Here is a 21,335-nt window from a genome sequence, read left to right as displayed (position 1 = left end):
AAGTTTATTTATAGTTTAATATTCATGTCTTATTTTTACATGCCACATTGGAAATGCATTATATAATTTCAGATGAAAATAACTTTTTAAAATTTTTCTTATAGAGTGCAGTCTTAGTAAAGGTAGATGGCAGTTCTGTATTTGAAGAAGCTTTACAGAACACTGATGAAGAACTTAAATTAGATTTCAATGTTAGACTAATAATTAACAAGAAATTTGAAAGCTATGAGCGGGCATAACATCTTTGAACTTGACTGGAGTATGGCCTTCTGCGTAGGCTGCAGGACTCAATTTTATAGGAAGAGCTTGTTCTCTTTTTATTGCTAGCATCATTCCCCATTCAAATGGGGAATAGTATCTTAAAATGAATGCATGGTTATTATAACGGTATTGACTAAAAGCAGTGTCGTGGTTTTAGCTAGCTCTCCTAACCAGGTGAAGAATTTTCTCCCTTCCCCACTGGATGTCAAGATAAGCACTTCAGATTACAAAAGACCTAGCCCCCATGGCTGATGGGCGGACATTAGTCTCCTAGGAGACAAGGCAGATAAGGACTTGCACTTTACTTTTTTCTCTTGTCCCCTGGGCAACAAAGTGGGAGGAGTTCGGGGCGGGAAGGGGGGGGGGAGGCGCTACTGTGTGGTTGACACTCAGGCTGGGAGGAGAGGCTGTGTGTGCTGGTGGGGCTTGGGACCTGCTGCGAGCTGCAGATGCTGCCTGGTTCTTTTCTTTCCTGTTGGAGGGGAGTTTGCTGCTGCTCTCTGCTTAGCTGTTGCTGGCTGCAGGCCCTGCTTAAAGCAAACCCTAACCAGCTGAAGTTTCTGAGTTTTCTTCCATTGGGAGAACTTTCTGTTTTATTGCTGGTTTTTTTCTTCCCCCTTCCCCCCCCCCTTTTTTTTTCCAGTGTGGGAAGGGAAGGGGAATCGAATTTTTTTTTGTTTTTTTTCTCCGATATACCCTGGGGAGTGTTGCTTTTTCCCCTTCCCCCAACCCACCTGGTGGCAACCAAGGATCTCACAGTGCCCCCTGGTGACGGGCACTGGACATTACAAGGTTCTGCTCCTCCAGTGATCCAACAGTGCCACCTGGTGACTACTATAGGACACTACAAGTTCTGCACCTCCAGTGACCCAACAGCGCCACCTGGTGAATGGTACAGGACATTACAAGATTTTGCATCTCCACTGACCCGACTGCGCCCCCTGCTGACTGTGGTTGGAACTGCACCAAAGGGTGCAAAAAAATTGAACTATTTAATTTTCCTTTTGCTGGTTTATCGGTTTTGTTCTTGAAGGGGATTATTGGTGGGTATAGGGGTATTGCTTGGTTGTTTTACTTGTTTTTTTCTTGTTCCTGTTAATACACACATACCTTTTAATAAAGGGCTGTTATTTTCCCTTTTCCATAATTTGTTTTCCTTCAATTGGAGCCTCTTAATTTCATATTTATAATTGCTTAGAAAGAGAAGTTTGGGTCTTTTTCTCCTAACCCATCCTCAGCAAAAGACCCTTGTCTCATTTAAACTGGGACAAGCAGCTGAGAGGGTGTATGCATATATATATATATATATATATATACACACACATACATATATATAGAAAAAAAAAATTTAAAATTCAGGCACCCCCCCCCCAAATTGTTCTTTCAGCTGCTCTTTCTTTCCTCTATTCATTTTCCCTCCTTACTTTCCAAATAGTAAATGTACACAACCAAGCAAGTAGGAACATGCAAATACCACTGCATTTTTCAAATTAAATGTTAACAATTGCATTTAGTAGGTTGCATAATTGCAAACATATAAAATGTACATGAAATCCTGTGCTAATTTCTAACTATTTTCAGTACATCCCAATTGACTAGTTATCCACAGCCTATTTTGTTCCGGAATGTTTGATATTCCTATGTTTCATGGACTGAATTTAGAGACACAGATTTGTATGGAAATTTACCTCATAAATATGTTTTTGAAATGTTACTATTTTTTCAAATAGGGATTTTTGTACTGGATCTGTGTTCCTCTGTGGCTTCTGGTGCTTTCTACCTTCTGTTACTGGTTTATATGAATCTGTATTCTGGATGCTCTAAGTACCTGAACCTCTTTATAGCTGTTTTACCATTTGTGTGATCTGACTGACAGCATTTGCAGGCTAATTGCAAGAATCAAATGCACTTGAGCCTCACTGTATTTTGAAAGTTTGGTCTTTTATATCAATTAGTACATTTGCTAAGTGCAAACCAACTGTCTTTTGGTAATAAATAAATAGGTAGATTTGCCTTCCTGCCTGTATGAATTTCATTTTTATATCTAGCGTACAAAGTCTTCAGAAAGACCACAAGCAAAAGAAAGTGTATGTGCTCATGTTGCACACATTGAATTCACCAAGTGTGTTTCTTTAGCTTAATTCAACGCTACGTTTCTTTGGTTTTAATAGTATTGCAATGGAGGTAAGAACTATACCAAAGATAAAGAGAAGGAACGTGAAGGAGCAAAACACAGGTCTAAAAAGAAAAGAATTTGAGTTGGGTTTTTTCCTGTTTTGTTTGTTTCTTACTGTGGTTAAATTCTTTCTTTCTTTTAGTGTCACTCCAATAAAGTTAACTTGTTATCACTTTCATAAACAAAGAACTGGAGCAATCTTCTGGAAGACAAACTGAATGTGTTGGGGGGAAGATGTAGAATGTGGTTTGGGATCTCTGAAGGACATATACAGAGAACTCAGGCTTGCATTTCTAAACTTTTGAAGGATGGAAAGATGGAAAGGGGCAAAAAGCAATGCAGAAGAGGAATTGCTTGTTTGGCCCTGTATATGATGATGTGTGGCATGCTGGAAATACTTTCTTACATTCAGAAGGACATTCTTTGTGCATTTCACCTTCTCACCCCTTAAATTACTTCTAAGCTTTTGAATAATCTAATTTAAAAAATCCTGCAAAAAGTTTTTATTTCCAAATAGATATTTGCTGAACAGCCTTTTCTAGATTCAGACCAGAGGTGGTGTGAAGGTCTTCTCCTGTTGCTTTTTTTAAAAGTTGCCTTGCATATCCCTACTCTCTACTAGTGACAAATATTGTTCACTTAAGTATTTAGTTAGTAAATCTTCAGGAACAACATTTACTAAACAGTGTGAAGTGATTTATTACTTTTGTTCCTGGGTGGTAAACTGAAGGCATTGGTTCTGCAAGGACCTACATACATACATGTGCACTTAATTTTCAGCTACTAATAGACCTCACCTAGGCTACTCTGGTGTTTGCAGGCCTCTGCTTTTCATTTTTTGGGTTTTTTTGAAGGTGTGATTACAGTTTGTTTAGACATGGTCAACCTAGCTTTAAAACAACTAGTTCGGGTATCGCTAGTAGTTGAGGTACAGTTGAACTGATTTTGAACTGATGAGTTATCTTTTAGAGTCTTTATGTAGTTTCTTGGATGGCTTTGCAGCCTGCATTGGTCTATTATTGGTACCTGAAATTTGAAGAAAACTTGAATAATTCTACTGAAGCTGTAACCTCTCCATTCTGAAGCACTGATGTGCTCTAAAGAAGTCCTAATGTTGTACTGCAGAACGTATTTTCAATTGCTAATTAACCTTTTTAAAAGTTCTTCTAAATTCTATGAACTTTGATTAAGAAATTGATTTTGAAGGGATGAGGTTTAAATTGGCACAAAGTTTTGTTTTAGTAAAAATTACGATTAAACAAAAATATGAAAAAATCTTATTAAATAATAATATGTGGAAATTCAGTTTCACATAAAGTTTTAAAAACAGAGCACAACAACATTCTTTTTGGCTTACCCAAAATGACATTCACTTAGTAGTGACTTAGTAATGTAATTTGCTGAAATGGCAAATTTATTTTGGTTTTAGTGGTCATTAACAGCTCTGAAAACAATGGTATTTCAAAATGTAATCATAACAAGGTTTGTTAATGGCATACTAAAGTTAACCTTGTATTTTATCTTTTCAGTTATTCATGGTGGACAATGGAGCAGATGACTGGAGAATAGCCATGACTTATGAGCGTATTTTCTTTATCTGCTTGGAAATACTTGTATGTGCTATACATCCCATACCTGGGAACTATACATTCACATGGACAGCCCGTCTTGCCTTTTCTTACACTCCATCCACAACAACAGCTGATGTGGATATTATTTTATCTATACCAATGTTCTTAAGACTGTATCTTATTGCAAGAGTTATGCTTTTGCATAGCAAACTTTTCACTGATGCATCATCTAGAAGCATTGGAGCGTTAAATAAGATAAACTTCAATACCCGTTTTGTTATGAAGACTTTAATGACAATATGTCCAGGAACCGTACTGTTGGTTTTTAGTATCTCATTATGGATAATTGCTGCATGGACTGTCCGAGCTTGTGAAAGGTAAGGTTGTTCTGTTTGGTTGGTTGGTTTGTTCTGTCCATCTGTCTTGGTTTGCTTCTCTGGTTTTGTGTTTGAAGGACCTAAATATTTAATGGAATGGAGCTTCCTGGTCTTTGATATGTTGAGTGCTGGTAGGATTTCACTCTGTCACAGATTGTCAGGAATGCTTTGCCTTTTAATCCGAAGGACCTACATAGAGAAGCTTGTGCCACAACACTTATTGTAGTATTGCTAGTCGATTTCAATGTTTTCATTGCTAAAGTTTTGCTAAAACACAGTGGATATGATAAAATGTCTTTTAACAACAGTCACAGTTGTTGATGTTTGCTAAGAGCCTTCATTTATTGTGTTTGCGAGTTAAATTTACTGAGAGTAATGTAGATAAAATAGCTATGGAAAATTCCAATGGAAAATGTATTTTTTCAATTAGACATTTATTGTCCTGTTGCTTAAAAAAAAAAAAAAAAAAAAAAAAAAGTGGAAAAAAAAAAGTTGTTGGGGAGTTGACAGGATCAAGAATGGGTGATGTACTGGTTTTGGCTGGGACAGAGTTCGTTTTCTTCCTAGTAGCTTGTATGGTGCTGTGTTTTGGATTTGTGACCAAAATAGTGTTGATAGCACATCGATGTTTTTAGCTATTGCTGAATAGTGCTTACACAGCATCAAAGCCTTCTCTGTTTCTCCCTCTGCCCACCCCAAGTGAGAAGGTTGTCAGCGCGCAAGAGATTGGGAGGGGACACAGCCAAGACAGCTGACCCCAACTGACCAAAGGGATATTCCGTACCATATACCATCATGCTCAGCAATAAAAACTGGGGGAAAGAAGGAGAAAGGGGGGGAATTTGGAGATATGGCATTTGTCTTCCCAAGTAACCATTACACGTGATGAAGCCCTGCTTTCCTGGAAAAGTAAGATGGGAAGTAGTGAATGAACTCCTTATGTTGCTTTGCTTATGCATACCGTTTTTGCATTTTCTCACTTTTACCCTTCCAATTCTCTTCCCCCCCACTGGGGGGGACTGCATGAGTGGCCCTGTGGGGTTTAGCTGCCTATAGGGGTTAACCCACAACAGAGTCAAAGAGAAATAAATAGGAGGTGAGAAAGAGATGGGGAGAGAGAATAAAAAGGAGAAAGAGCAGAAGAGAGCAACTGAGAAACAAAGAAGGAGAAGGGAAAAGAAAGAGAGAGAGAAAGAAAGAGAGAAAAAGAGCTAAAGAAAGAAAGAAAAAGAAAGAGAAAGAAAGAAGAAAGAAAAGAAAGAAAGAGAAAAAGAGAGGAAGAAAGAAAAAGTAAGAAAAGAGAAAGAAAGGAGAAAGAAAAGAGAAAGAAAGAGAAAAAGAAAGAGAGAAAGAAAGAAAGAAAAAGAAAGAAAGAAAGAGAGAAAGGAAGAAAAAGAAAGAAAGAAAAAGAAAGAAAGAAAGAAAGAAAGAAAGAAAGAGAAAGAAAGAAAGAGAAAGAAAGAAAGAAAGAAAGAAAGAAAGAAAGAAAGAAAGAAAGAAAGAAAGAAAGAAAGAAAGAAAGAAAGAAAGAAAGAAAGAAAGAAAGAAAGAAAGAAAGAAAGAAAAAAAAGAGGGGAGAGAGAGAGGTCGACGGTGAAAGAGAGAGCAATGGGAAAGATGAATGGTTAGAGTGACGGAGAAAAAGGGCAGAGGGAGAGTTGAATGGGAAGAGCGAAAGAGGAAGGGAAGGAGAAATGGTGAGAAAGAAAGGGGGAGAAGACAGCAGACAGACAAACCAAGAGAGACAGCAAAAGCAGGAGTGTGAGAGAAAGCATGAGGAAGCACACAATGGACCAAGCGAATTGAAGGGAGAATAAGTGGGAGAGACGTAGATGCTGAGCAAGCAAGAGAGAGAAAGGGAGGGGCAAGAGCAAGAGACTGAGCAAGAGAAAGAAAGCAAGAGAGGAAAAGAGAGATCGTGGTGGAGCAAAAGCAAGAAAAAGTGTGAGAGCAAGAGCTAGAGGAAGAGAGAGCAAGAAAGGAAGGGGCAGCAGAACAGGAGAGCAAGAGTGAAAATGTGAGTGCAAGATTGAGAATGAATAAAAAGGCGAAATAGAGGAAAAAGCTAGAGAGAGAGAGAGAGAAAAGCTAGTGAAAGTGAGAAACAGGCATGTTGGTTTTTCCTCTTTCTTTCCCTGTTTGCCTACTTTGGAAACTGTTTAGGGAAGTTATTTGTGACAGCTAGCTGATATAAATCAGCAGTTAAAATGCAATCTGTTATGGTCAGGTTACTTTTGGAAGTTATTAATTGCTTTACTTCTCAATTTGTTATGGAGGAAAATAGTTTATCTTACAAGCTGAATGAAGATATTATGTCAACATTGCTGCTTTTATTCTTAACATTTCCAGAATTGTGAAATGCAGTTTGTTATAGTAGATCACTAGATACTTAGTGTTCAGTAAAGTTATGGCAAGACTAATCATGTTCTGAAAATGTTAACAGTGACGTTATGATTTCAAAATATTTCCCATACCTGGGACAGAAGAAGCATTCTATGGGGTGGGTGGACCTTGGCTGGCTGCCAGGTGCCCATCCAATCGCTCTCTCACTCCCCCTTCTCAGCACAAGAGGGGAGAGAAAATACAATTAAAAACCTCGTGAGTCAACATAAGGACAGGGAGATCCCTCAGCAATTACTATCATGGGCAAAACAGACTTGACTTGGGGAAGATTAATTTATTTCCAATTAAAGTAGGACAGCGAGAAACAAAGACAAAACTAAAAAAGTAAGAGAAACAACTCTGCAGACACCAAGGTCTGTGAAGAAGGAGGGGGAGGAGGTGCTCCAGGGGCCAGAGCAGAGATTCCCCTGTAGACTTGTAGAAGTCAACCATGCTGAAGTATGTTGTCCTCCTGCAGTCCACAGAGGACCTCATACTGGAGCAGATATCCACACAGCAACCCATGGAAAGCCCACACCAGAGCAGGCTCCTGGCAGGAACTGCAGGCTGTGGAGAGGAGCCCACACCGGAGCAGCTTTTCTGGCAGGACCTGTGACCCTGCAGGGGACCCACAGTGGAGCAGTCCGTTCCTGAAGGATTTCACCCCATGGAAAGAACCCACGCTGGAGCAGATCATGAAGAACTGCAGCCCGTGGGAAGGACTCACATTGAAGCAGTTTGTGAAGGGCTGTATCCCATGGGAGGGACCCCATGCTGGAGCAGAACAACAACATGAGGAGGAAGGAGGGCAGACACAAAGCATTATGAACTGACCGCATCCCCCATTCCTCAACCTCTCTGCACCACTCAGTGGGGGAGGAGGTAGAAGAGTCATGAGAGAAGTTGAGCCTGGGAAGAAGGGAAGGGTGGGGGGAAGGTGCTTTTAGCTTTGTTCTTAAATTCTCATTATCATACTCTGTGATTAATTGGAAATAAATTAATCTTCCCCGAGTCTGTTTTGCCCATGACGGTAATTGCTGAGTGATCTCCCTGTCCTCATCTTGACCTATGAGCTTTTCATCATGTTTTCTCTCCTTTGTCCTGATGAGGAGTGGGAGTGTTAGAGTGGTTTGGTGGGCACCTGGTGACCAGCCAAGTTCAACCCACCACAAGTGTGCATGAAGAGCAATTTATAATCATCTCTGCATGTTTATCAGAGAGAGAGAGAGAGATTGAGATTGATTTCTGACAGTTACTATGAAGTAAAACAGCTGTTTGATTTTTTAAAATGTTTTTAAAGACTCCTTTTTTCCATTGATACCCTAAATATCTACAAGTAACTTTGACTTGCAGAAGATTATAGAAGGTAGTTTGTGAACTGCAGAAGCTGAAAATGCCTGTAAAATGCATAGGGTATGCTGTCTTTGAAACAATACAACATATTGTAATAGATAAACAAAAAATGGCAGAATGATCAAAGATAAAGCATTAGGACAAATGGTTTGCTGGTGTAAGTGTTCCACAGAAGGATTTGATGTGAAAGAGAAGAAAAATTAGTCCTATTGCAGCTTGATGCTGTTGGAGGGGAGAGGAGGATGTTGGCTGAACACTAGTTTTCCTTGTTTGGGCTTGTTTTCTACTTCTCCCACCTCTCTAGTAAGACCGGCATAGGACGTGAGATTTAAAGAGGAGAAACTGCTCTCTCTTTCCACCTCTGGAAAAAGAACATGTAAGAACACGGAAAATATCTTGGTTAATAATCAGTCATGTCAGAATGCTCAATAGTTTCTTTTTGAATTTAATATTTGGCTATGGTACATCTCAGGGGGAAGCTTAAATGTGATTATAAAGCAATGCATACCAACTGCTGGGTTTGCAGCGGGGATGTGGTAGGAGAATGTGGAGTTTACACTATTGCAGGTGCTGTTTGGCAAGTGCACCATCCATTTGCTGCTTCAGGCTTGCTTCTGGTAGTTACTAAGGGATAGTTTTAATCTGTCTCCCTTTTCTTTCAGCCAGATACATTCACTGTTGTAATTGAATAATCCAAGTTTATCAGTTGTGTAGTCACTTATTTTAATTGACTTGACACGGGAATTATCAAAACTATTTTCCTTTGTGACCTAAGTGTTGACCAGGGGCTAGGCTGCGTATTTCTGAGTCTCCAGTAGCATATGTGGGAAATGACAATACAAATTATTTACATGAAGTAACGGTCTTCTAATAAAAAGCAAGTTCTCTCTTTCCTGGATTTCAGAAAGAAGTTATCTGCTGTTCGAATTCCTTGAGTTAAAGGTGATCTCTTATGTTATCCTGTATTTTGAAGAATGCATTGGATAATAGCCTGAAAATCTTCCCACAGTCCATAATCATAGAGATGCAACATTGTCTGAAATTGAACAGTGAGATTTTAGATCAAATATTTGTGCCTTTTTTTCTTTTTTACTTTATTTTTACTCATTCACCTTTTCAGAAAATCATCGTACACCTTCAGACTAATGAGCTTTTAAAATTGTATCCTTGCCCATTTAAACTTTGATGTGAAAGCGGAATCTTTTGGAGTTGATTCTTTCCAAGGCATTCAAAACATGATGTTACCATTTAGTTAATTTAACACCAAAGAGGCTTTTCAGCTCAGTAATACTTGCAGAATTGATTTTCTTCCTTTTCCAAGCATACCAGCATTTGACAAAAGTTTTGCTTGATAATTCTCGATAATACTGCATTTAGAGTGGTATTTTCTCTAATGGTTACTCTCCTCGCAAGCAGATGGCATTGATTTCCTTTCCTGTTCTTTGTGTGTTGGGAGGCAGAAGACCTGCTGATGCAATCACTGTAGCTTCAATGATTGTATTTCTGAAAGCAAGGTGTGGGATTTCTCTTGAGTTTTAGAAAATGAGATCTTGTATAGACAATCAGTCAAGAAGCAGATGGTATGGCATGATGTTTCAATGTCCGTTGGAGAAATGACAACCTGCACCAGGAACTGCACAGTAGAGCAGATAATTTTTGTTTTCTTCAGAAGCAAAATATTAAAATTTAGACTCAAAGGAAGTTAGTATGGTTTTTGTAGGATCAACCCTAATGCTTTGCTGTCATTCAGGTAACAGGTTATAGTTTTATGGAGAGTATTGAAGTGACGGTGTTAGTATACTGACCAGAGTATGCTAGATGTTTACAAATAATTTATGAACACATAAATTCATAGAAAATTAAAAGTGATAGAGAATCTGTCCTATAGATAGATACATTGTGACCTTGAACAATGTTGCTTAAGCTCTATTTGTCTGTTCCGTGCTTATAATAATATTTATTTTTTTTATTTGGTATGGTATCCCTATACTGAAAAATAAAATGGTTTGAACTTAAACAACTATCATCCAACACTGAGGGGACAGACAGATTCTTTAAGGCGTCCTTGGGAGAATGATAACGGCACCAAGTTGTAGTTACAATGAAAGCTTTAGTTTTTTATAACAGGATGTTATGATTAGCATAGCATAGATTTTATATTAAGAATAGCACAGCATTTCTACAAGCAGAATCAGTGTAGCACAATTTTATGAGTAGCGTAGCACAGAATTTTATAGCACCACTTAGCTTATGGTTTCTAATCATCTGGGCCCTCTGCAGATTGGGTCAAATCTTAATACTTGGCTTGCAGTATCGATATCACAATCATAATCTAGACTCAAAAAGACATAAAAGAATATAAGTCACTCCCTCAATCCTTGGAGGAAGCAGACAATGGTGGAGGCATCCCCGACCACCAGAAGGCCGCTGGTCTCACTGTTGTTACGACCCACTCCTGAGGCAGGGTAACTGAAGTTCTTGTTAATAGATCGCTTGGGGCAGATTAGAGTGAAATGACACTGAATGACCGGTGTATATATATCGTGAGTGGGGGTTTGGACCCGTGACGGACCCAGAGGCACGCACATCTTGTATAGGAGATAGGCACACGGATGGTGACCCGCAAAATGGCGTTTATTAAAACAAGATGTCAGTTTATATACAGGGGGATACAGAAGATTCGAGAATAAAGGTGGGATTCTTGCTAGGAAACATCAAATCCTGAGGGTCAGTGATAAGGGAACTTGGAGGGATAGGCTGCAGGGAATATGTCTGGTCACACGGGGGGAAGGGATAGCTAGGGAGGAAAGGAAGGTCTGGGGACCAGGAGAGGGGAATTCTACAGAGGTCTGTGAGGCTGCTTCTTATCGCTGGACTTCAGGCACATCCTGCAGCTGCAGTTGTCAAGGCACTTCTAGATCGATTTCTTCCTCTGAGGCTCCTTCGCAACCTTTTTGCATTCTCTCCCCATTCTCTGTAGGCTTCTGCTGGTCCACTCCCGACATATATATGTATTGCAGGTTTATTTTAGAACAACTTGGTTGCAGTGGAAAGGAGGGATGTAGCCATTTTGGTTATTACCTATAGAAATATAACAATATAAAAGTATACAGATATCCCATAAAAAATATATAAGGAAAAGAAAGAGAGAAAGAAGGAACAAGAGTAGATAGTGGAAAGGTATCACCACTTGTGGATCTAGTGACAAGTCTTGATTGTTGGAATTTTGATGTCTGTTAGTCAAAGTGATAGTCGCAGTCTTGATCTGTCCGGGGTGGGGGCTCATGAAACAAAGAGTTCAACAGGTTAATATATGTTCAGGTACTTCCCCTGGAGGGGGAGTTTTACACTGTCTGATGCAACACTGTGGATCATGTGCAGTCCTCTGGTGGAAGGCCCCAGAAATGAGCCTTTGGGGGTCTTTGATGGGTTATGACCCCTTCTAAGACATGGCCTCTGTAGTTGAGCCAGCTGTGTCTTATCAGGGGGAATTAACATGATAAAAGTCATCACCCCACCTCCGGCAGGATCTGCTTCTTATCAGCCTTTTCCCATGTCTGGTGCAAAAACACTGTTTAAGACCTCAGTCTGGGGCCATCAGGGACACAAGTCAGTCTGTCTGAACAAAGTTTGGTCTGTTGCATCCTCTCTGTTTATTCTAACTGCTGTATGGCAATTTTTTTTACTTGGTTGCATTTTGGTCTGTCACAACTGTCCAGCAGCAATTCCTGTCCAAGTCCCACTTAGGACCTGTAACTGCTTGATTTTATAGACAAGTGCTGTGTGTGCTTTTATGCTTCTGTGACATCACCACCACCTGGTTGGCTGTGTGCTTGGGACCTTCAAGGCCAGTAAGGAGGGGAGTAGTCAGTCCGGCACCCAGGAATCTCGAGGCTGACAGGGAGCGAAAAAGAAATCTGTTTGATTTGTCTACTTGGTTCACAGGACCTGATAATGAGGGGAAAAGGGATTAATACATCACAGAGGATGGCTGTTTGCCTTATAAATGGTGTTAGTTGCATGCTAATCATATTACCAGGGGTCAGGATCAGGGGGTACTGGTCACACCAACAGAGGGGGTCCAGAGGAGGCTTGAAAGTGCAGGAAATGTGGTTATTCTGTACACTTACATTATGCTTTCTAACTCTTTGAGGAAGATATTCAGGAACTGTGGGCCATCCTTTGCAGAGGGCTTTCTGACTTTACTACAGCTGTGTTCCTAGTTTTGTTTGATCACATCTTCTAAATCTATAGGAGACATTAACTGGAGCTGGTTGGAGTAGAAAAAGTAGACTTTGGATCCTAATACATTTTTAAGGGATTTCTGATCAATGTAGTTAGAATTCTTTGTGCTCTTCTCCCTTGAGAGAATCATGACTCAGTTTCTTGAACTTAAAATTGCAATCTAGAGAAGCCTAAAACTATTTTCCCAATCACTTGACCCTTACTCACATCTTTTCTTGGGTTCTATAAAAGGTAACATTCAAATGTAGTTCTACTATCAAAGTTTTTCTTCTGTGTCTCAGTTTAATGAGACACAAGTGTTTTGCTGAGGATGAGTTATGAGGAAGACCCAAACTTCTCCCTCTAAGCAATTGTAAATCTGAAATTAAGAGGCTCCAATTGAGAAAGTGTGGAAAAAGGAAAAAAATAACAGCCCTTTATTAAAAGATATATGTGTATTGGCAGAACAATGAAAGAACACAAATAAAACAACCAAACAATAATCCTACACCCAAAAATAATCCCCTTCAAAACCAAAAGGTAAACAGTTCACTTTGCACCCTTTGGCGCAATTCTGACCACAGTCAGCAGGGATGCTGTTGGATCACTGGAGATGCAGAGCCTTTAGTGCTCTGTGCCAGCCAGCAGGGGGCGCTGCTTGATCACTGGTGGTTGCCACATGGGGGGCTCCCCAGGTGTGCTGGAGAAGCCGAAAAGGGAGGTCTTCCCTCCCCCTCACCAGGAAAGGGGAAAAAGGAAGGAAAGAAAGAAAAGTTCTTCCCAACGGGAACTCACTGTCTGTGGTTGGAAGCATGGTGTGGTTTCCCCTCTCCTTCCATGTGCACAAGAACCTCTGCCAAAAAAAAACCAAAACGGGAACGGCGGAGGGGAAGGAGGTGACCTCCTTCTCAAATAGTTCCTCTCCGATAAAAATCCAAGTAGGTTCCGGGCTGGGTAGAACTGAGCTAACCAGGCAGCCCAGCTGAGAACAAAACCACCTTGGAGCTCCTGCCACCCAGACCTTGTCCCAGCTCAGGTAACAATGAAGTCCATACTGTTTCCCAGGAGAAGAAGAAAAAAAAAAGAAACTCCTCACCCCTCCCCACAGACTCTTGATGGTCATCAACTAGGAATGTGGCTCTGCCAACCACTTCTTTTCTGTTAGTCCATTGCCCAAGGCACAGCCAACCTGCCCATTCAACATCCCTTTCACACAGTGGGCAGGGGGAAGGGAAAATTCCTGCTTAGTTTCCCAGAACAAGCAAAACCATGACATTCTGTCTTAAATTTGTCTTGTCTAGCCATTATTGTAATGGATGTTTTGTAGCTCCAGAAATACCACATATGTGTAAAGTGGTCCCAACTCTACTAGAGGGACAAACATCTTCAGTTTTGTGTCTAATCCTCTTCTTCCTCTCGCAAACAAAACTTATTTCATTTATCTATGACTTGTTTTTACTTTAATGTTATGAATTTTTGCTAATGGAATAAGGTGTCTTTGATCTATAGGCTGGTGGTCATTACTTTCACGGGACAGTGGAAGGCTTAGACGAAGTTATTAAAAAAGCCTTGCCGGTGAGTCACAAGATTGCTTTCTTACTCCTTCTCAGAGAAGGGTTTAAATTTAAAGGAATTATAGAGGTGTAATTAAACCACTTTGTCTGGCAGGTTTTCATGATGGCAAACCAGATATTTATATAAAATGAGTTATTTATCATGAAAAACAGGTGAACAGATGAAAGGTCTTAGCCAGAATTATTAACTACACAGTGTAAAAGCTAAAAATCTACTAGTAGGGTATTATATTACAAAGTCATATAGTGCACTGTAACAAAGCAATTACATTAAAGCAATTGTATTGAAGCTAGCAAAAAGAAACAATTATTAAGTAGAGATTGATATAACTCACCATATGAGACAGCGGACAGATCTCTCTCTTAACCCCTGGGGAGTAACCATGAAGAGTCTTCCCTGCTTCACAGGAGAAGCTCCACACTTCAAGGAAGTATGTAGAAGAGTCTGCCATATGGAAATTGGACTGGGCTTTTATAGTTATGAAGTGATGGACTGGTACTCACAGATTTACAAGCCCACAGTCTAGCTTATCTGTCAAATCCTGCTTCAAAAGCAGGGTGTGTATTCAAAGTTTGGTGAACCAGGATGGTTTTAGCATAATTTAACACCAAGACAACACCCTGGCTGCCAGCAGTTGATAGCTTGCATTCTCTGGAGTTTAGATCTTATCAGTGTGGTTGTCCTGCCACAATTACTCATTTAAAATGAGAGACAAAGGATGAAAAATTGATTCTATTTACTATCCTTTGTGGTGCTTTCAAATTATAGTCTGGGGGACTTATGAAACCGGGACAGATGAAACAGTCAAGATACCTGAAGAAGCTGTAGCTCTGTGATCACACTTGTATGCAGAGCTTTACACGTGTCTTTGGATTCAGTATATGTTAAGTCTTGCAGAAAGCCAGTTCTGTCAAGCAATTGAAAAGAGGAGAATTAATAGGCCCCTAAGGGCAGCATTATTCTCTCTAAATAATTCTCAAAATAACTGTCATTCAAATGAGAATGATCCCTATAGGGTTGATTGATCCTTAAGAGTTATGCTGTCCCAAAAGGAAACAGCAAATAAACTTGAAACTGCAAACCCCAAAAAGCTCCATTTTATCCTCTTCCTTTCTTTTTCTTCATTCTGAATGAGAGTGTAAGGGAAAGAAAGTAGAAGAGTCAGACACCATATTTTTCTCTATGAATTTTTCCATCCATGTTGATTAGTTTATGGATACTGAGACATTTGAAAGGCTATTTAGGTGCTTTGGGCAATGCCAGTATTTTTGGCCAAGTAAAGATTTTTTTTGTCGTGCAACATTTGGATATCTAATTTAAGAAACATAGCTTCTTATTTTTAAAAATACTTGTTGCAAGACTTGATATGTATGCGGGTAACCGGAGAACTAAGCCATGGCTAAAACATTATGGAAAGTTTAATTCTAAATCAGAAACACCAAGATGAGCTGCAAGGATTCACAGCCAGGTGGAAAAAACACACACAGAAGCCGGTCTGCTGTCTTACATATCAAAGGCCCAACACATGTGCAGATGCCCACTAAGCTGTGGGAAAGAATGCTCTGAAGTTTTAAACAACCTGCAATTATCTTCCTTGGTCGAAACTTCATCTGTTTTGGCAAAAACAGCCCAAGGGAAAGACAGAATATTACAGTTCCCACACTGTACCTCTCCTAGATTTAACCTCCTAGGTGCAGAAGGTCTCTTGAGCAAAGAAAATCCTTAAACAGCTCATCCTTCCTCCTCGCCCAAAATCTTCCATTTGTCAACCCTTCCTCCCCACACTTGTCATTACAGAGAGCTTTGAGTTAACTGGTTTTTAATTGCAGCTTTGAGGATCCAGGCATTAAAGCAAGCGCTGGAGAGTGTCATGGGTTTGCCCTGGGCCAATTTTCATTCACCCCCTACACAATTACTATAAGTTGAGAGAAGATTTGTGCAGTCAAAAGAGACCTGATTGAGGAGAATAATATTAGGATTTATTATTAGCAAGATAAAAAAACTAAAGAACTATATCTACAACAATTCTAATTAGGTAAAAGTACTGTGTATTTACAAAAATACCCCTCCCCCCTTTGTATCAGTTCTGGAGGAGAAGCAGTCTCTTTCTCTCTTTCCGTAGCTCCAGGTCTTTCAAATAATTTTGCAGCACTTGAAAGTTCTTCTTCTGTTATCTCTAGGATGACAACTCCGATTCGTTGCAGCTGGAACTGTTTCTCTCTCTTTCTTCTATGTTGGCCTCAGGGCTGGGCCTACCCTCTTCCTGGGCTAAGACCAGAGCCTGGGGGGTTACCCAGGCCCTGAAGGGTCTTCCATGGACTGCAAGGGGACACTTGCCTACCATGGATCTTCACCACAGAGTCACAAGGGATAATGGCTTTTGAGTCCACCCCTGTTTCCTGTGGGGTCCCTTCCCATGGGAGAACAGTCGTTGATAGACCTCTCCAACATGGGTCCATCTCTCGGGCGACAGTTCTTCCATTCTCTGCTGTCCCTCAGGGTTACAAATTCAGCTGCACCAGCATGGATCCCTCACTCGGATCCCAAGCTTACCCGAGCCATTCTGCTCCAGCATAAGTCTCTCTCCATGGCCTACAAGTCTCCAGCAGGACTCTGTTTCATTTCAGGCTTCTCATGAAGTCTCAGCTTCCTCATGCATCTACTTACTTCAGTGTAAGCTCCTCTATGAGCTGCATGGGGGTCTCCTCACCCCAATAAACTTCCACAGGTGGCAGGGTTTTATTTTTCAGTCTTTTCCCTGCTGAAGGGAGAGAGAGAGAGAGAACGAGAGAGGGGGAAGAAGCAGCCCCCCCTTCCAACTTCTCTCTCCTGCTGCTGCCAGCTTTGACCTTGAAGGCTCATTATCTCTGCCTGGAATTTCTTCTGCAGCAGTCTTGTCCAGGCAGTCAGTCCTTCTCAAAGTTGGTTTTTTTTTTTATTCTCTTACAGGAGAGAAGGGGGGCTTCAGTGCCACACCTGCCCTCAGCCCAGGGCCGGGGGAGGAGGAGGCCCTGGTCCACTTGGGGCCTGCCGCCTTTCCTACATGGCTACTAATTTCATCTGCGCAACTACCTTCTCTTCTGTTTTCTTAAATATGTAATTGGTAGAAGCGTTACTAAAACTTTTGATTGTCTTTTTCTCCGGATATCCACCTGGACAAAACCATCCTCAGCCCCAGGGGCTGGCTGGTTGGCAAACCCATGACAGAGAGCAAACATGAAAGAGCAAGAGACAAAACAAGATGAAATTAGGGAGTGAGAACACAAGAGAAAGAGACAATGAGCAAGAGTACGAGAAGGTGAGCAGGGGAGAACGGACAAGCAAGAAGAGCAAGATTGTGAGGGAAAGCACAAGTGTGAGGTAATGCACGAACAAGTGAGCACAAGCAACAAAGAAAGCATGTGTGAGCACAAGCAGGAGAAACAGAAATCAAAGGAAGCAAGTGTGATCTTGCACAAGAGTAAAAGTAGGAGAGAGCATTAGTGTGAGAAAGTGCAAGAAAGCCTGAGAAAGCAAAAGAAAGGGAGAGAGAGTAAGAGCAAACGCAGGAAAGCAAGCAAAAGAGCAAGAGCAAGCTTTAGTGAGAGAAAGTGAATGTGAGTGAGAGTGCAAATGAGAGGGTGAGAGCAACAGAACATGAGAAAAAGAGCAAGAGAGTAGGGGTAAAAGAGTCAGAGAGAGTGAGAAAGCGAGGGAGAGAAAGTGGATGTGTTTTCTCTTCCTGCCTGCCAGGGCGATTGACTCCCTGTTATAAGAAAAGATAAAGTTCTCACAGACATGCTTGGAGGTCCTGCAGGGGGCAGGGGCAGGTGGGCTCTAAAAGGCACTGAGAGAACAAGTGTGTGCATTTTTTTCCCTGTCTGTGCAGATAGAGCTGTATTGTTAGTGTTTTCAACTTTTGAAAAAAAGTTTCCTGAATGCTTAGCTGTAGCCTGGTATTTGGGGTACCTCACACAGCAGTGAAAGCAAGCACAAGTGGGAAAGTGAATGCCAGCATGGTAGTGCAAGAGTGAAATATCATGCACAAGAGACTGGGATTGTGAGAGAGTGAGAGAGCACAAGGGAAAGTGTGGTGGGTTGACCTTGGTTGGACATCAGGTGCCCACCAAGCTGCTCTATCATGCCCCCTCCTGAACCAGACAGGGGAGAGAAAAATATGACAAAAATCTCGTGGGTCAAGATAAGGACAGGGAGAGATCACTCACCAATTACTATCAGAGGCAAAACACTCAACTTGAGGAAATTAATTTAATTTATTACCAATCAAATCAGAGTAGGATAAGGACAAATAAAAATAAAACACCTTCCCCCCTCCTCCCTTCTTCCCAGACTGAACCTCACTCCCAAATTCTCTACCTCCTCCCTCCAAGCATCACAGGGGGATGGGCAATGGAGGTTGAGGTCAGTTCAACACACGTTGTCTCTGCCACTCCATCCTCCTTTTTCTCTTCCCCTGCTCCAGCATGGTGTCCCACATCCGGGACACAGTCCTCTACGAACTTCTCCAACATGGGTCCTCCCACAGGCTGCAGTTCTTCACAAACTGCTCCAGCGTGGGTCCCCCATGGGAGTCACAGGTTGTAGTGGGTTGACCCTGGCCAGATGCCAGGCACCCACTTAAGCCGCTCTATCACCCTCCCTCTGCAACTAGACAGAGGAGAGAGAAAAAAACAACAGCTGGGGATTCATGAGTAAAGATAAGAGCTGGGAGAGGTCACTTGCTGATTACCTTCGTGGGCAAAACAGACTCAAAGTGGGGATAGTACTTAAATTTATTACTAACAGGATAAGAGCCAAAGAGTGAGAAATGAAAAACACCTTCCCCCCACCCCTCCTTCCTTCCATGTTCTCCCTCTTTCCCCCTCCCCCCCAGCAGTTCCATGTTAGCGGTGCAGGGGGACAGGGGAGGGGGGGTTGCAGTCAATTGTTGCTTCTGCCGCTGCTGACATGAGTCCACCCCTTGGGAAGCAGTTCTTCCCAAACTGCTGTCCTGTGGGTTACTCCTCCATGGGGTGCAGTTAGATCTCTGCACCCTGATGGTCCTTCATGGGCTGCAGGGGGATAACCTGCATTACCATGGTCATCTCCAAAGGCTGCAGGGGGAATCTCTGCTCTGGCACATGGAGCACCTCCTCCCCTCTTTCTTCACCAACCTTGATGCCTGTAGGGCTGTTTCTCTCACATATTCTCACTCCTCTCTTCTGGCTGATGTTGCACAGCGGTTTTTTTCCCCTTCTTAAATATGTTATCACAGAGGTGTTATCACCACTGCTGATCAGCTCAACCTTGGCCAGTGGCAGCTCTGTCTTGGAGCCAGCAGGCATTGACTCTATCAGACATGGCAGAAGCTTTTGGCATCTTCTCACAGAAGCCACCCCTGCAGCACCTCCACTACCAAAACCTTGCCACGCAAACCCAATACAGAAAGTGAGAAAGCAAAATAGAGAAAGAAAGTGAGATCTAGAAAGCGAGAATGCCAGGAAGGAAGAGATCAAGAGCAAGAATATAAGAGCAAAGGAGAGAAAATAAGCAGAAGAGTGGGGCGGGGAAGGGTGGGGTGGGGAGAAAAGAGCAACTGGGTGCAGGGAGAGCAAAAGGAAGCACAAGCACAAGCAAGGAAGTGACAGCAAGAGTGAGAAAGGGAGCAGAAGAGATTTTGAAAAGAAAAGAGGAAAAGCAAAAGAGAGACCACAAAAGCAAATGTGAGGAAGTGAGGAAGGGAAAAAACAAGAGAGAAAGCAAGCATGGAAAACAGGGTGAGGGTGAGTGAGAGCATGAGTGAGACTTCAAGGACATAATGATGCAAGGCACAAGAAAGTGAGTGTGGAAAGGTGAATTCCAGTGTACTAGTGAGAAAGCAAGGCTGAGAGACCGTGCATATGACAGGGGCGGGAAGTGAGCAAGAAAGTGAGACCTGGAAAGGGAGTCTCAGAAAGTGTGGTGTATTAACCTTGGCTGGACACCAGTTGTCCATCAAGCTGCTCTATCACTTCCCCTCCTCAACTGGACAGTGGAGAGACAACAGAAACCCAATACTGTGAGAAAGCAAGAAAGAGAGGTTGAGCAAGAATGCAAGAGTAAGAGGGGGCAGGGGAGGGGAGAGGAAGCCTAAAGAGAGAGAAGGGAGAGCAGAAAAGAGCTTAAGTAAGCACAAGACAGCATGCATGGGAGTGTTGGAGAGAGCAAAAGAAGATGCAGAAGCAAGCATGAGAAAGCAAAAAAGTGAGGAAGTGAGCACAAGAAAGGAAGTAAGAATGAGTGAGATCATGTGTTATGACCCTCCACTCTCTTATGCCAGCACTGGATGGTTGCAGTGAGTAAACCTGTGGGACATGTGCTCAGGTAAAGGGACTCAGCTCAGTGGCAGAGCTCTGTAATGAGGTGAGTATGCTGAGGAGAATCAGGGAGTCTGAGAAGGAGATCAACTCCTGGAACTTCACCCTACCTTCCCTAGGACAGACCTGTCAGGCAGACAGAACACATGGTATAGAGGATTCCCGTAGGGACCAAAAATTATATGCAGAAGATTTACTCTAGGAGGATAAAGAATTTTCACTCAAGGAAGTTTTTGCTGCTGTGAAAGGCCCGGTATAGTGGGTTGACCCTGGCAAGATGCCAGGTACCCACTAAAGCCACTCTCACTTTCCCTCTGCAACTGGACAGAGGAGAGAGGAAAAAAAACAGCCAAGGATTCATGAGCTGAGCTAACAGCTGGGAGAGGTCAGTTACTGATCAACATCATGGGCAAAACAGACTCAAAGTGGGGATAGTACTTAAATTTATTACTAACAGGATAAGAGCCAAAGAGTGAGAAATAAAACAGTCTTAAAAACACCTTCCCCCCACCCCTCCTTCCTTCCATGTTTTCCCTCCTCCCCCCCAGTGGTGCAGGGGGACAGGGAATGTGGTTACGGTCAGTTGTTGTTTCTACCTCTGCTCAGAGAGAGGAGTCCTTCCCCTGCTCCGGTGGGGTCCCTCCCATGGGAGACAGTCCTTGATGGATCTCTCCGGCGTGAGTCCATCTCTTGGGCAACAGCTCTTCCCAAACTGCTGTAACGTGGGTCACTCCTCCATGGGGTGCAGTCCTTCACGAATGAGCTGTACCAGTGGGTCCCCCACAGCGGCCACAAGTCCTACCTGAGAAAATCCTGCTCCAGCGTGGGCTTCCCTCTCCATGGGCTGCAGGTCTCTGGCAGGACCCTGCTCCATCTTGGGCCTCCCACGGGATCACAGCCTCCTTCATGCATCCACCTGCTCCAGCATGGGCTCCTCCATGGGCTGCAGGTGGGCCTCTGCATCCCAACAGTCCTCCATGGGCTGCAGGGGGACGGCCTGCTCCACCCTGGTCTTCACCATGGGCTGCAGGGGCCTCAGCTCTGGCACCTGGAGCACTCCTCCCCCTCCTTCTGCACTGAC

General features: G+C 42.3%; 1 protein-coding gene across 1 annotated transcript in view; it reads left to right on the top strand.

Annotated features, from left to right (window-relative positions):
* The first annotated feature begins 3,314 nt into the window (after positions 1 to 3,314).
* Positions 3,315 to 21,335, top strand: part of LOC114070112 (small conductance calcium-activated potassium channel protein 2-like) — a 31,362-nt gene continuing 13,341 nt past the window's right edge. The window contains exons 1-2 of the mRNA XM_027907330.1: positions 3,315 to 3,365; positions 3,967 to 4,385. Of these exons, the coding sequence (XP_027763131.1) occupies positions 3,315 to 3,365; positions 3,967 to 4,385 (470 nt within the window). The remainder of the gene's footprint in view (positions 3,366 to 3,966; positions 4,386 to 21,335) is intronic.

The sequence above is a fragment of the Empidonax traillii genome, unplaced genomic scaffold (assembly GCF_003031625.1).
Source record: "Empidonax traillii isolate 1590-97213 ecotype Southwest subspecies unplaced genomic scaffold, ASM303162v1 scaffold1438:size108540, whole genome shotgun sequence".
In the NCBI taxonomy this organism is placed as follows: Eukaryota; Metazoa; Chordata; class Aves; order Passeriformes; family Tyrannidae; genus Empidonax; species Empidonax traillii.
This window is presented reverse-complemented; position numbering and strand designations above follow the sequence as displayed.